Source organism: Fomitopsis serialis, assembly GCF_022376445.1.
Source record: "Fomitopsis serialis strain Sig1Antser10 chromosome Unknown B0H18scaffold_151, whole genome shotgun sequence".
NCBI lineage: Eukaryota > Fungi > Basidiomycota > Agaricomycetes > Polyporales > Fomitopsidaceae > Fomitopsis > Fomitopsis serialis.
Window position 1 is genome coordinate 23873 of NW_025955111.1, and position 14272 is coordinate 38144.

Below are 14272 nucleotides of genomic sequence, written 5' to 3' on the forward strand. Positions count from 1 at the left end.
ATAGAGTGCATGTAAGATATATAATGCATGAATGGTGCAAGTGCACGAGCTCGTCTCCATTGACAGGCCTGGTTGCTAGTACACCTCAGTACCTTCACTCTCCCCAAAGCCTGACGGTACTGGTTGCCGAGCGGACGTTCCGCTACTACTACGCAGACCTCAGGCTCGGCCCAAGCTAGTCCCTGATCTTTCTTCACATCTGACCCTGCTACCAGCGTTCAACTACCATTGGTGTACAGTTACTTCAGGATTTATGCGTGACGCTTCGAGCCATCCGGATGTCAACTTGAATCTGTTGTGCCGCCGTGAGTTGCATGTCAAGGCACGGTACGCAGCGCGGCGGGCACCATCGACGAGATATGTGTGATTCAAGGGCCCGGGAGTCTCAGTCATTATGCCAGTGCTGACAAAAATGTACAGGTTTCTATCTCAAAGTTGATCACGATAATACAAAAATACGACCGCGTACATCTCGATGCAATGCGTTTTCAATCGAGCAAGACGACAGGAATGTGAATTCAGTCATGACGCGAGATGATTCGGAGGACAGTGAATGGATCCGTGGACTGCGCAGATAGCCAGTAGGACGTCGATGTTGCAACCTGTGAGATCAACTAGAACTTGAACAGGTCCGGCATATATATCGCGGCAATCAAGCCCACGGTGTAGATGAGGGCGAGGTTACCGTTACCCTGACATATGACAGTGAGTGAGCTATTCTTCGCCCCACGCTCATAGTTCTTGAAGTAGACTTACCACAAACTTCATGGCACAATCGAGACCATCGTTGGGATCGAACGTCGTCACCTGCCAGAGGGTGTGCAAAGCGGTCCCGGCGACCCCGATGACGTAGTAAGGGAGGGTCATGTTGGTTTCGATGCCAGTGTACACCAGGGTCGCAATGAACATGATGCCGAAGACGGCGAGAATCGGTCTGATCCAGGAACCGAAGAGGACAGCAGTAGACTTGACGCCTGCCTTGATGTCGTCCTCGCGGTCCTGGCAAGCGTAGATCGTGTCGTACACCATTGTCCAGCTGAGGAATAGTCACATCAGCACTTTCTCCGCGACATAAACATATAAGATACACACCACAACGCTCCGAAAGTAAGCACCCACGGCACGGGCGAACTCACGTCCTGCGGCGCTATGATAAGCCACGTAGTCGGCAGGCCCCAGTTCATAGCAAGGCCTGCCACAGTGATCATGTAAGATTAAGCTCACGTAGTAATAGGAGGGCACGTACCCAGATATGCTTGGGGCCAATTGGTCAACCGCTTCATCAGCGGGTAAAAGCCGTGGAACACGAAGAGACCGAAGAGGCCACATATCATGCTGTCATCCACATATGGTTCATATCGATCTCGTGAACTTCTAATTAAGGTTCACTCACGCAGTAGGGTTAAGCATGGTGAGGATCCATACACAGAGACCGACTTGAACCAGTAGGAAGACCGTTGCTCCAAAGACCGAAACTGCGCCAGACGCGATCGGACGGGTCTTGCACCGTTCTAGCGAGGCGGAAAGGCATTATGAGCCAAACATGACGCACATTGCCCGAAGTTTGTACTTACCTACTAGACGGTCGAGCTCCCGGTCGCAAATGTCATTGATCACGCAAGTAGCGCTGCCTATGAGCGTAGAGAAGCCCAAAAGCAACACGAAATGACGGATAAGCGTGTCCGCTTGTGGAGGATTGTTGCGGGAAGCCAGGAGATAGCCCCAAACTGCGGGTGGATGTGTTCAATGCCAGTGCAGTTCACAGCTGGAAAGGTGGCATTACGTACCGCACGGCAGGAAGAACAAGTTGGTTCCTCCGGGCCAAACATGCAACCTGCTCAGTTCCAAGTATAACTTCCACATCGGTTTGGCCTTAGCTGGCGAGTCCTTCTTGAGTAGAGGGATGCTTGGATCAGACACTGTAGACATGGCTGCTGCTAGGGGTCTTTGCCTGCCATGCAACAAGAGACGGGAGACCTTATATACATGACTTCGTGGGAGTACGCCGTCCTTTCTGGTTTTCTGAAAGAGCGTGTCAGTGGCGCTGACTACTGACTTCACTGCTCGGTAACACGTATGAAACAGGAAACAGAATATCAATACAAAGCTGACAGACGGCATCAGTGGTGGAATAAAGTGGCGCACTTGTTGGTACTTCTAGTTCAGCGCGAAGCTGGTATCGGCCAGAGCATTGCACCCTGGAGTGGCGGTATGTCGCCCGAAGACAAATGTACAGCGGGGTTGTAGCGGCCTTCATCTCGGTGACGCCGTGTCAGAAAGCCTGAGGACTTTCCAATTCCTAGTGAGCGCGACAGAACTACCGCTGGTCCAGCTTCTCGCTGACTCGACGCTGAGATCGCCAGCCAGTGACCCTAGTTGAGGATCGAGGGTGCGCACCCTCGTATTTCGATCATCGCCACTGGTACAGTATCAGTGTAAAACGGCACCAAGTATTGGGTGCTTGCCAAAGGTGCCAGTGCTCGAGACAGCGAAATCAAAGAGTCAGCTCGCATGCGGGAAATAGGTGATGGACTTCGTACATACTGATCGGACGGCTCGGACGTCGTCAATTGGTGTGGGTCGAACTGTACCGAAGGGAGTAGGGCCCTGAGTACCTCCGCCCGCAAGCAGCTTAAAGCGGCCATAGGTCTGCCAATATTCCATGATCGGAATGATCTGGATCTCATGGTAAGACGCTATGTAGAGATCGGTCGCGCAAAATACGGAGCTCACTCACAAAGACCATAAGGAGTTGTGACTGGACCCGTTGCTATCTTATCATTCTGCTATGCATAGTGATCCCCGAGTCGGAGTGGCGGTGGCATTTGAATAGTCAATGTACAGGCGCACGCTGGCAGGCCTGCACTGTTAACTCACACTGGCAGCGAACCTGTACCTTCGAACTTCTGACTACCTGCCAATGAGCGTGGTAACGATACGAGTAAGCCTGACAAGGACCGAAATGCTGTAGACCCAGGTCGTACGAGACACTACAGAAAAGACACCACTGGCGAGTGCGAACCGCGTCGAAAGAGAGAATTCCTCGGCGAATCAAGGTCGAATAGACTCGGACCTCTCCTGGCACGTCACTCGGAGCGCTTCATCTGGTAGGCGCGCCGGGTCACGCGGACGCTGAGAAGCAGCGCCGCACTGGCAGCTTTCAGCATGACAACTCTCAGCAACCGCTGAAGACAGACATGACATTTGTCAAGAGTACACAAATTACACATGACCCGGAGTCAATGAGCAATACAGAGCGTCGAACACATCTTGCGTATATACGGGACTGGAACATTTGCGACGCGTCTACTATAACCTGCCGAACGTTCAGGAGTCCCGCTGAATGGTTTGAATGTGCCGCTCTGAGCGCGGGGTAAGAACGACGTCGAAGTGTGCCGGTTCACTGGATCCTATCAGCTGCCGATCACAGATAGTAATGAACGCGCTTACGCAGTCAGCCCTGAACGGCACGCACCGACATCCGGCAAGATGGGCTTCTTGTTGACGTCCATGGGAGGATTGATCTCGAAAGCCCACATGAGGCGCACCATACCAACCCAGACGGACTTCGCGGCGAAGTGTTGCCCAGGGCAAACCCTGTACAAATGTCAGAAACTACATCGCTCCGACGACGCTATACCTCACCTCCTCCCGAAGCCGAAGGCAGAGTGTCCCTCATTCAACGACGACTCAGGCCGTATATCCTCTTTTGCCATGAGGAACCTCTCGGGGTTGAACTCGAACGGGTCAGAGAAGAGGGTCGCATCGTGGTGGATAGCCCAGATGTTCGGTATTACGGTCGTCCCTGCGCCAATGCGGAAGCCCTTGTAGACGTCATCTTTCAGACTGTAATGGGGTGCTGACAGCGGAGCAACTGGCATCCATCTAGGGATCAAGTCAGCAGCACGCCAGGCACTTCCCGAAACCCGAGCTCACCGGAGTACCTCCTTGACAAGCGCCAAACAGTATGGGAGTTGATCGAGGTGGTGATAGCACGGCGCAGTATCGCCATTAGCACCGAGGACCTCATCGAGCTCCGCGCGCGCCCGCTTTAGCACGGCAGGGTAGTGCATCATGGCCACGAGGAACCACAACATGACTCCAGCAGTGTTGTCTGTTCCCGCCTCAAATGCGGAGCCAGCAACTAGTCAGAGGTCTTTAGCAACGTAACTACGAGGGACAGATACCGCATAACTCTTACCATACGCCAAGGAGTCTTCATCGAGACCAAGTTGCTCCACGTTCTCCCAGAGGTTAGCAGCGAAGCACTGGACGTGCGCGCCCGAGTCCATCCGTGCCTTGACATCCTTGAGAAGGCGGCTGTAGAACTGTGATGTACAGTACCATTAGAACAGCTCTTTTCACATCAGGGACGCCCCAACCTTATGTTCGTACTCGCCCTTCTTGCGCGCCTCGTCGCGCCACGGCGCCAGGAAGTCCGGCAGCCAATCGAGGATGGGCATCCTATCGACCATGTGCGCGAACGGGTGCATGTCCTGGATGAACGTCTCGAGGATGTGCAGCACAGTGCGCAGGTCCTCCTCGCTCCCGAAGCCCTTGCCGTAGATCAGAGTGAAGAGCGTCTCCGCGGTGAACCGCTTGATGTTGATGTACGCCTTGCTAGGGTCGTTCAGGATACTTTGGAGCAGCACCATCGAGCCGCGCTCTTGAAGACGCTCATATGCGCCGACAGCTGGAGCGGGGTTCTGTCAGGGACTTTGAAATGGATTGCGATTTGCGCCACTAACCCTTCGGGTTCATCATCGTGTGCACAGCAGCGCGATACTTCTTAAGAAGTGGTCCGTAGGGCAGGAGAACGAGGCGCTGGTGGAAGGGTCAACGTCAAACATGAACGAGGGCGCATTGACATTTGATTACTGACTTTGTTTCCCGAGCGGTACTTGCCTGCATAGATGAGCTGCTTCCTCGACGAGTAATTGTTCGAGCGCTTCACGAGCTACACATGCCGTCCATCAGACATGACTCGTCCGAAGTGCTATCGATCGTCTTACCAGCTCCTGGATGTCCTCCGCGTTGTCCAGCACCAGTATATCATTGTCAAGTGCCTTGAGCATGACCATAGGTCCTACACATCCCTTAGCACTATGCACCGAACCACGCAGCACCACGAGTGACTCACCGTATTTCTGGCACAGCGAGTGGAAGTACATCCACGACTTCTCCACCGGCACGTGCCATGCGTTCCCCAGCAGCGGAATACGCGTAGGGCCCGGCGGCAGGTTCTTCTCGCGGTGCTGAACGAGGGTCCCGATGACGCCAACCGCGAGGCAGGCTAGGGCGAGCAGAAACGGTGTTTCCAACATTCTGTGGGATAGCCATCAGCACTCGCTGTAGCAGTACCATTGCAATACGCCACCTAGAGTTAGGTCTTCTGAGCTGACGACACGCTGTGCTTGAAGGAATACCTGGGCAGGACTCGTCAGAGGCACGAACTCAAGCCCTGTTAGTTATATATTCGTACGGTGGGCCCGGTCCACCGCCCGTACAGCGCGACTAAGTAATACCGTATGTCCCTAAGAAGGGTAGTAGGCCACCCCCGCACAGGAACCTTGCATTACCAGCGGCTATCTCGTAGGCCGACACCGTCTTCTGGCACTATCGCTGTATGGAGTTGGAATCGCATATGGTTGTACAATTTGACTGTGATGTGGAAGCGGGTGCGGGGCTTGGACGGGACGCCACTGTGATCAGTCCACCGCGTCAAGAAGCACAGTCTCAAAATTGACACTCGCAGGGACTGATGACGCCAGCCATGAGATGTGTCCGGGACCAGATCTAGCAGGAAAGTCAATGACGCCCGTATGTTATGTGAAAGATACAGACCTGGTACTCAGCCCCCCGCGGACGAATTTCACGAGACACGGTTCAGCCGCAGTAAAGACACTACATATATCATCGCAAATGCTGAAGGAGCGCCAGCGCCCACCGAACATGACACCGATGGGGGACTCCACAAGACAGTGTCAGGAGACACTGTCGGACGCATAACCTGTCCCTTCGAGAACTCTAAGGGGATAGAATGACCTATGGACGCCGTTGGGACCAAGTTCTGCAGAACCAAGACGCGCTACACACATACGCCATAAGACAATAAGTTTGCACTGATGTTGCACCACCAAGAATCATACGCACCGCTGTCTTCCGGTGAAGACGTCCCCGCTAGGTAAGGACGGGCTGATTCAATGGACGTAGACGCCCATACTGGATCAGCGTCCCGGGTTAAATGGGGTTGAATGCGCGAGTTCCAAACGTATGCGAATCCCAAGAACGGGGTCGGATGACACGAAGGGAACGTGGTTCGGGGTCCGTCTCGTGTCTGGAAATATCTCGCATTGCTAAATCTCCTGGTGCGAGACTAGCGATCGCCGGGCCCGTCGCCCGCTGTGCGAAGATACAGTACGCGATCCGCGTTCATCTCAGTCGATGGTGCGGCGTGTCCGGCGTACGAAGGTCACGAATGCGTAGTGAGCCATGACAACATCGCGTCGAAGGCATTGTTCGATAGCAACTTCTCCGCCAACACTCAGTTTGTCCTTAGGACTGGCTCGGAGAGTTCATGCGTTCTACAGGCTCGTGAGTACCTTGCACGGAATCCTGATCAGCCGTTATGAGCGACTCACCCTGACGGTACCGTACTTCTCGACGGATGCTCGTGGGAGAGGCGTCGAGCTTAGTGTAAGTGACCCTCGCCAAACTTCCGCGGTCCGAGGCTGGGCGCTGACCGGTTGAATGGGGCGTCGAGCGTAAACAGGACCTGTGTTCGTCGTTCGACTCCTACTGCACCTCGGCTAATCGCCACCACGAGCGCAGAAGTGCACACGGCCCTAGTTACCTCTTCGATGTTCCAATCAAGTGTCTACCGTGCCAAGCCTAGCGTCGGTGGCCAGCCAAACATTCCGCGGCCGGAATGACTGGGTCGCTCGCAAGGTATGTTAGACCCCCGCCCGTGCGTGTCTGGCGATATTGTATGAGCTCTCAGATACGCGGCAAACATAGCCCATGGAACAGTAACCCGTACGCTGAGGAGGTAGTAGGGGGCTCGTGTCTTGACATGATTGTGTCTCGTGAGAGCGGTGGAGATGGTCTGTGCGGGATTCAAAGTCGGGGGCCACGAGGCTACTTATGTAAACCTTTGAAACGTTGTGGCGAATGGTGCATGATCAGAGGGCCTAGAGCAACAATACAGCAGCGACCTCGGGCTCGAGAGTCGAGAGTAAAGAGGGTTTAAACGTTTCGTACCGGATTCGGACACGGCGACGTGTCAGAGAGTCCGGATCGTTTCGAATGGGAGCTGAGCCGAACCGGATCCTCTGGCGCGCCTTGCAGGGAGAGGATGATGTTCGCTGATGTTCGTTGTCTTGTTCAAGTCGTGCGCTGAAGAGCGGTTGCACTGCTGTATCTTGCACGGTACATGGTACACAACGCGCATGTTCCCCAATCAATCTTAGCAACCACAGTTTCAGCTTGATGACCGAATCCGGTACAAATCACTTTGCACTTGCCCCTTTCGGAACTACTCTCGTCACATGGTTCGCGCAGCAAGTTGGCATGCGAACTACACGTAGTAGTACCAGGTCATACTGTACGACAACTCGCATTGAACTGTAACATCTCTCAGGACGGATTGACGCGGTATATCTACCACGCACAAGGATGAATACTTACCCGCTTTGTCACGCCTGAAGCTCAAAAAATGAAGCCCGCCGAATAACCCGGGAATGGTTTCCCGATGTCGGACTTGTATGCAGCTTCTTCGCTGGCACGTCCGCGGATCGCAAAGCTACAGTCCTGCCGTGGCCACTCATATCGCTCTGGTGGGTGCTCGCTCCTCGTGAAGATGGCGCATGCTCATGCTTCGTAATAGAGTTGCGTTCTGTGTCTTCGGCACGCAGAGCAGCATATTTCGTGCACGATTGCATCCGGATGCGGCGTCGAACACAGCGAGGGGCAGCCTGCGATTTCAGCAGATTCAAAGCTCTGCCAGGATGCGGACGTCGAAGTGCCGTCCTTGAGCGACGTGCTGATTTAGAATGGACGATTCTCGGTGCTCTGTACAACAGCAAGGCCTGCCGCTTCAACCACATCCGTTACTACACATACGGCCAATATTGCATCGGCGCTCAAGAGAAGTCTCCCCTGTGACGTCGGCCGCCCGTATACGGATGTAGCGCCGCTGGGCGCAGGAATATCCGGGTCTCAGCGAGCCTCATCGACCACCATCGCCCTTCTGCGCGACCTCCTAGGCCATTGTGACTAGGCTTTATACCGAGAAATCGACACCAGAGACCACAGACAGGAGGAAGAAGACTTGCCAGCGCAGACGGTGGCTGTCGGTTTCGGTTGGTGTTCCTTCCGGAAGTGGCAGCGCACGTCAGTCTGCATTTCACATCGCACATCGCCCGATCAGCACAGACGTTGCACCTACAGTTCTAAGTCCACACTTCGGATGCCGACCGTCCTCAGGCTAGGCGCGGTCTGTGTCCAGGACACCTATAAAGGTCGCTGTGCACAACGCTGCTTTCCAGCACCTGCCCTAGATACTCAGCGCCCCCCCATCGAACCTAAGTACCAGAATGCCGTCCATCGTCGTTGCAGGCGCGTCCCGCGGGCTTGGTGTAAGCGTGCATGCCGCGTACCACACCGCGCTCGTCCATACTCATCGCGGCTGTTGCTAGTTGGAGTTCGTGAAACAACTCCTCGCCGAGGGCAACGTCGTCATCGCCCTCGCGCGCAACCCCGCCAAGTCGAGCGGGCTCGTCGCGATTCAGGACAAGAACCTCCATGTCTTCAAGGCAGACACCACCAACTCCGCCTCTCTGAAGGTGCGTCCATTCTCGACGAGCGTGGCTCCGTGCTGCTCACAGCGTTCCAGGCAGCCGCCCAGGCAACCGCAGAGGTCACCGGCGGGTCGCTCGACATCCTCATCAACAACGCCGCCTACCAAAACGACGGGCACGCCTTCCACACCATCACCGAGTTGTAAGCCTCCCCCTCCCCCCTCCCCATCATCCCGCTCACCCGGCCCCGCCCAGCGAGTCCGACGCGGAGCTGGTCGACGACTTCACCCAGAACTGGCACACGAACGTGATCGGGCCGATGCTCACCATCAACGCCTTCCTCCCGCTCCTCCGCAGGGGCGCGCTCAAGAAGGTCTTCTCCCTCTGGTCCGGCCTCGGCGACGCCGCGTTCAACCTCGCCTCGGGCTTCTCCGGCCGCACCGCGTACTGCGTGACCAAGTGCGCGCTCGACATGGTGAACGTCAAGTACGCGCGTGAGTGCCCCGCCCGTGTGCGTGCTGTTCTGGGGAGCGCTGACTGGCGCGCGTGCAGTGGCGCTCAAGGACGAGGGCTTCATTTTCGTCGCGGTCAGCCCGGGCGTCGTCAACACCGCTGAGGCCCCTCGTAAGTCCAACCCCCCTCTGCTCCGCTCCCCCTCCACTCACGCGATATCCTCCTTCCTCCCTCCCCGCACGCCGCAGCCCCGCCGGAGGTGATGCCCCTCCTCTTGAAGCAGGCGCAAGACTTCCTGTCCGTCAGCCCGCACTGGAAGGGCCCCATCGAGCCGCACGAGTCCGTCGGGGCCATGCTCAAGGTCCTCCACGGCCTCAAGCCGGAGCACAACGGCCAGACGCTGAGCCACTGGGTGAGTTCGGGGCGGCCGTGCGTGCGTGCGACGCGTTTGCTGATCCGTTGGTTGGTGCAGGGAAACAAGGAGTGGCTGTAGGTGCCGGTGGCGTGGCGTGGGTGTGGAGTGCTTGCGAGCGATGGTATGAATGTGTAAAGCGTATCTGTATGCTGTATGCCATGTCCTTCTCCAGTGAAATGTCGCCGTTGTTCGTTGCTCTGCATGCCCACTGTCCTCGGACACGAGCACATGGAAGGTGGGGTTCCGAAGCCAGATCTCGTCAGACCCGTCGTCGACCCTCCAAGCTGCATGCATGCATGCGCTCCCGAATCTGAGTCTTGCGACAGCATGTGCGTGAAATCGCATTCCAAATTTCCATGCCCTGTACGGTCAAGACACGACCTTTGGTAGCCCGTACTTTGCCGAGTTCCGACTGCATGACACCCGCGCGAGATGAGGAGGAAAGAATGCAGGTTGAGAAAAGTACTGAGGGACTCGGGGACAGGGCATCTTGTGGAAATAGACAACGCTGCGAGGGCGATACAGCGCCGTGTCCACACCGTCGGCGAAAGTTCGCATTCATCTGTTCATATGTACGACACAGTGGGCCGTGGTCACATGCAGAGTCGCGTCCATGTCCATACACGCCGACGCTTCTCTGCACTGCGTAGCTCCCGTCTAACACAACGACTACTTGTGTCTCGCCAGTACCTGTCAGTGTCAATCTGACTGCAATCTCGGAATCCTTGAATGTGGGAAGCGTAAGCGGAATTACGTGTGCGCTACTACGTATGGAACTTGGTGGCTTCCCAGCTGAAGGACTCGGAGGAGATTTCCATCTATTCATGACAGTACCGTGTAGAGCACATGCAACGTAAAACGGTGTTCACTATTTACATAACAGTTCCTCCCTCAAGCGGCCCCCACTGTATCCGTTGCATAGCGAGCAGGGCGAACAGGTACATCCATGATCCGAGATGGCATTATGTTCTAACAGTACAGAATGTACAAGCATCGACCGACCGACCGAGAACCCGAGCAATTATTAGTATAAACCAGAGCACTAGCGCGAATAGAGGATGAAGGGCTTTATGCGTCTCAATTGTGTGAGCCTGGCTTTGCTCCGAGAGCTCGAGAGACGGTCGGCGTACCAGAGTAGACGGGGTAAGAACCCTTGTATCCCGCGAGCCTGCCGATGATGTGACCTTTGTAAAACTCACCTCAATATCGAGCACTCCGTTGTAGAACGGGACCAGGCACTTACCGAAGAAGAACACGATGGCGAGGCCCAGGATGCGCGGGTATTCTCCCGGGACCGAGGATGCCTTGTCCCACATGACCATGAGCTGCGAAAAGCTCACGGGGATGTTGGCGCGATAGTGGGACTCCATGATGCCGTACGTGCTGTTGATCCAGGCCTCGTCCAGTCTGTAGCGAGGCGCGCATCGTCAGGTGCCGTGTTGCTGGACTGAGCGGAAGATGTACCCCTGGCCTGGCTTGGAGGTGATGTCCATAATGAGGTCCTTTTCTGACGTCGGATCACACCAGAACTGGATGTCAGGGTAAGTCCGATGAGTATACGAGGCCGGAGACAGTTAGGCTCACAGTGTGGATGGCCCCGGAAGGTATAACGACTTGGTCTCCGGCTGACGCATAGCCTTCTTGACCATCAAGTACATAGCCCACGCGTCCTTGGATCTGTAGGCATGTTGACCGAGGCACAGAAGTGAAGGCTGTCAGGTATACGCACAATGTCGAAGTACTCAGTCTGATCTCGGTGCCAGCTGCAGGTAATATGCTCGTCAATAGGCTCTACGCCCACACTTCCGCGTACTCACTGAAGCGGAGGAAATGCCACTGATGCAGCGATCAGCAAGATGTCGGACAGCTCATTTGAGACGCAGTCACTGCTCAGCTTGCCAGCCCCAGTGATAGGGTCTTTAGGATTATACTGGCAACGGAACATGAACTTCTCTGGCGTCGAAACGAGCACCTTGTGTCTTCTCGCGCCGCTGAAGCAGACCTGCCAGCCTTCCTCGTCGTACTCGAGGGTAGCATCTCAACCTGCTCGCCGAGAGATCAGCTGGCTTGCTTTAAAATCCGTGGCTGGAGGGTACCTTTGGGAAAACCCAATCACGGGTAGTGGCGAACATGGTCGACGTGCACTTCAACACGTCCAGATCAACGAGTAGAGTCTTGCAGTACCGGTCCTGCAACACTTAAATCCATATAAATCATGCAGGGCGCCTGGTAGAGCGGGTCCACAACATGATATGGACACCAGCACGGTCAGATTCTTCATTGTGCCGTAAGGGTGAGTTCGGGTGCGACGATCCTGCGTGTCAAGTAATCCCTATCCTCGGGCCATACTTGCGGTGAGCAGTTCGGCGGCATTGCTCTCCCTCTGTTACCCCGCGGCCAGACATATAAATTACGGGCTTCCGCGGAATTGTTTCGTCCGGTGTTTTGCAAGTCCAAGTCGAACATGCTACCGTATGCATACTGGCGCTCATTAAATCTTGAATAGTACGGACACTAGCGCCCGGATGAAGTTCAGCAGACCCGGAAAAGCAGTGGGGGGACTTCACGCCGAGTCAGGGCTCTGAACACCCCAGTGTCATAGGTCCTTGTCGAACTATGACGCTGCGATACTTACAAGCGACACCTACAAGTCGTCGGTCTGTGAGAACTGGGCCGTACAGGGCGTATTGAAAGCATTCTCACGCATTGATAGCGCGGGGCTAGGACACCTTCTGTGGAAGTCTTCAGCGCACAGTGGACGGCACACCATTTGGAGCATGCAGTAACAGTGATGACATGAAGCATCCGTGTCCCTTCATTACCCGATCACCTAAGTCCGATGCGGGATTCGCGTTAGCACCCGTCGCACAGCAAGGATAGACAAGCAATACGTGCGGCCCACCTGTTGCTCGAAAACTTGAAGCTCGATATCGTCTCCATTATAAACCTCGACTTCGTTACGACGAACGACTCGCACCAAGCACCCGACATGGCGCCTGATTCGCTCGTTCTAGTCACTGGTATCAATGGCCACATCGCTAGCGCCACAGCCGTCCGGCTCCTGGAGCAGGGTTACCGCGTGCGCGGGACCATCCGTTCACTCTCCCGCACGACATTCCTACGGAACGCCTTCGCACATTACGGGGGTCACTTCGAGATAGTAGAAGTAGCGGACATTACCGCGGAGCACGCATTCGATGATGCAATGAAGGGTACGTGAGCTTTTGTGATGTTAGTTACTGGCCTCGTACTGAGTGGATTGTTGCGAACTAGGAGTGGACGTAGTGATCCACGTCGCTTCTCCAGTACACATGGACGCTAAGAGTCCTGACGAACATGTAAGTAAGCTTAGTCGTACAGAGCTTACGCACTCATGGCCATTCAGAACATCCCCGCAGTTCAAGGATCGCTGGGTATCCTACGTTCAGCGCGTGCCGAGCCTAGCGTCACGCACTTCTGCTACATGAGCTCGATAGTGACGCTCATCGCGACTGCCAAAGACCCCAAAACAGAGGTGATCACGCCCGACGATTGGAACGTGAAGTCGGAGGAATGGGCGCACACCTTGGAGCCGTCCCACCCTCGGAAAGCCTTTCATATATACTGTGGAAGTAAGGTTCGTGCCGACAAGGCATGTTGGGAGTACATACAGACGCACAAGGTAAGGGCATCGTATGCGCCACCATCTGACATCACTGGCTGAGGTCTTGATTCATATACAGCCGAACTTCACTTTCACGACGGTGCTGCCAGGGCCTACTTTCGGTCCAATTCATAATCCAGTGACGAGGCCTCCTGGAGGCGACACCTCGCTTGGCCAAGTGTACGACTTCATCGCCGTCCCACCGCGCATCAAGGATGCCTCCACGGTCGTCAATTGTAAGTACCCATCTTTCACATGTGCACAAGACGTGCTCACGATCCACGCTTAGTCCCGTTCGTCCACGTATACGACGTGGCTGATCTGTGCGTGCAGTCTATCACGAATCCCGACGCGCACGGGAAGCGACTAGTAGCAGTGCACGAGAAGGTTGCCTTCGCTGAGATTGGGGACATCCTACGCAAGGCATACCCGGACCGCCCCGTACCGCCTGGCACAGTCGACGGTGCCTGCTTGGACTATCCGGACAGAGAGGTGATCAGGTGGGACACGTCGCTGAGCACGGAGGTACTCGGAGGAAAGTGGAGATCACTCGAGGATGCGATAATGTCGTGCGCAGCAGACTTGGCGGAGAAGGAGAAGGGCGGGTGGGACATAGAATAGGTGGAGTTGTATATACAGGCTACCTTGGATACACGCCGCTGTCATGATGGTCTCGCTATAATCCCTGCTCCTGACCGACACTGCCTCTGCGGAGATCGCACATCCATCACAGTCTGCATCATTGGGTCCTCGGTGAACAAGGGGAACACAATCTCAGCGGCTCCGAAAACAGCCTCTCCGCAATTCCAAAACAGCGAGTCTGAGGAGACCGCATCGACCGGCAACACATGTGAGTGCGAATGTGCGCAATCATCAGCACCCCCGATGCTGAACAAAAAGGACATCGCAAGACGAGACACCCGCATTTACGCACCCAGACAACAATGACAGTCTGCCGTGCTC

At 55.3% G+C, this 14272-nt stretch overlaps 6 protein-coding genes across 6 annotated transcripts; 3 read left to right on the forward strand and 3 right to left on the reverse strand.

The window, feature by feature from the left end:
- Positions 1 to 255: 255 nt before the first annotated feature.
- B0H18DRAFT_1044060 (UbiA prenyltransferase family-domain-containing protein) lies at positions 256 to 2420 on the reverse strand. Its single transcript, XM_048030702.1, has 8 exons — positions 2146 to 2420; positions 1788 to 2060; positions 1575 to 1727; positions 1394 to 1511; positions 1247 to 1335; positions 1093 to 1192; positions 757 to 1036; positions 256 to 692 (listed from the first exon to the last, which is right to left on the reverse strand). The coding sequence occupies exons 1-8, from the start codon at positions 2255 to 2257 to the stop codon at positions 615 to 617; spliced, it is 1203 nt and encodes a 400-aa protein (XP_047886739.1). The 5' UTR covers positions 2258 to 2420; the 3' UTR covers positions 256 to 614.
- A 741-nt stretch (positions 2421 to 3161) lies between these two features.
- B0H18DRAFT_940438 (cytochrome P450 monooxygenase) lies at positions 3162 to 5475 on the reverse strand. The gene is made up of 11 exons (XM_048041874.1): positions 5378 to 5475; positions 5141 to 5325; positions 5013 to 5086; positions 4883 to 4957; positions 4749 to 4824; positions 4383 to 4693; positions 4202 to 4328; positions 3937 to 4144; positions 3646 to 3885; positions 3451 to 3597; positions 3162 to 3403 (listed from the first exon to the last, which is right to left on the reverse strand). The coding sequence occupies exons 2-11, from the start codon at positions 5322 to 5324 to the stop codon at positions 3328 to 3330; spliced, it is 1518 nt and encodes a 505-aa protein (XP_047886740.1). The 5' UTR covers position 5325; positions 5378 to 5475; the 3' UTR covers positions 3162 to 3327.
- Positions 5476 to 8594: 3119 nt separating this feature from the next.
- B0H18DRAFT_886648 (NAD(P)-binding protein) lies at positions 8595 to 9744 on the forward strand (the record flags this gene model as incomplete). Its single annotated transcript, XM_048041131.1, has 7 exons — positions 8595 to 8636; positions 8697 to 8843; positions 8894 to 9000; positions 9054 to 9292; positions 9351 to 9422; positions 9500 to 9663; positions 9724 to 9744. 7 exons carry the CDS (start codon positions 8595 to 8597, stop codon positions 9742 to 9744), a joined length of 792 nt encoding a protein of 263 aa, XP_047886741.1.
- On the forward strand, positions 9651 to 9980 carry B0H18DRAFT_1044088 (uncharacterized protein; the record flags this gene model as incomplete). The annotated part of the gene is made up of 2 exons (XM_048030703.1): positions 9651 to 9745; positions 9805 to 9980. A coding segment is annotated over one exon (176 nt), but the record flags the coding sequence as incomplete, so codon positions are not given.
- Positions 9981 to 10743: 763 nt separating this feature from the next.
- Positions 10744 to 11798, reverse strand: B0H18DRAFT_1125322 (uncharacterized protein; the record flags this gene model as incomplete). Its single annotated transcript, XM_048035001.1, has 7 exons — positions 10744 to 10850; positions 10910 to 11073; positions 11131 to 11195; positions 11251 to 11343; positions 11396 to 11429; positions 11484 to 11689; positions 11763 to 11798. The coding sequence occupies 7 exons, from the start codon at positions 11796 to 11798 to the stop codon at positions 10744 to 10746; spliced, it is 705 nt and encodes a 234-aa protein (XP_047886743.1).
- A 776-nt stretch (positions 11799 to 12574) lies between these two features.
- Positions 12575 to 14056, forward strand: B0H18DRAFT_122441 (uncharacterized protein). The gene is made up of 5 exons (XM_048036731.1): positions 12575 to 12878; positions 12940 to 13004; positions 13052 to 13327; positions 13389 to 13545; positions 13599 to 14056. The coding sequence occupies exons 1-5, from the start codon at positions 12656 to 12658 to the stop codon at positions 13928 to 13930; spliced, it is 1053 nt and encodes a 350-aa protein (XP_047886744.1). The 5' UTR covers positions 12575 to 12655; the 3' UTR covers positions 13931 to 14056.
- The last annotated feature ends 216 nt before the right edge of the window (positions 14057 to 14272 follow it).

Excerpts from the sequence above, each read along its gene's own strand:
- B0H18DRAFT_1044060 (XM_048030702.1), bottom strand. The coding sequence starts at position 2,257 with ATGAAGGCCGCTACAACCCCGCTGTACATTTGTCTTCGGGCGACATAC. Across the intron at positions 1,336-1,393 it reads ACCATGCTTAACCCTACTGC|CATGATATGTGGCCTCTTCG; the intron begins GTGAGTGAACCT and ends TGTGGATGACAG. Across the intron at positions 1,037-1,092 it reads CTTACTTTCGGAGCGTTGTG|CTGGACAATGGTGTACGACA; the intron begins GTGTGTATCTTA and ends ACTATTCCTCAG.
- B0H18DRAFT_122441 (XM_048036731.1), top strand. The coding sequence starts at position 12,656 with ATGGCGCCTGATTCGCTCGTTCTAGTCACTGGTATCAATGGCCACATC. Across the intron at positions 12,879-12,939 it reads ATTCGATGATGCAATGAAGG|GAGTGGACGTAGTGATCCAC; the intron begins GTACGTGAGCTT and ends GTTGCGAACTAG. Across the intron at positions 13,546-13,598 it reads TGCCTCCACGGTCGTCAATT|TCCCGTTCGTCCACGTATAC; the intron begins GTAAGTACCCAT and ends ATCCACGCTTAG.
- B0H18DRAFT_940438 (XM_048041874.1), bottom strand. The coding sequence starts at position 5,324 with ATGTTGGAAACACCGTTTCTGCTCGCCCTAGCCTGCCTCGCGGTTGGC. Across the intron at positions 4,958-5,012 it reads CGGAGGACATCCAGGAGCTG|CTCGTGAAGCGCTCGAACAA; the intron begins GTAAGACGATCG and ends CGGCATGTGTAG. Across the intron at positions 3,886-3,936 it reads CTTGTCAAGGAGGTACTCCG|ATGGATGCCAGTTGCTCCGC; the intron begins GTGAGCTCGGGT and ends CTTGATCCCTAG.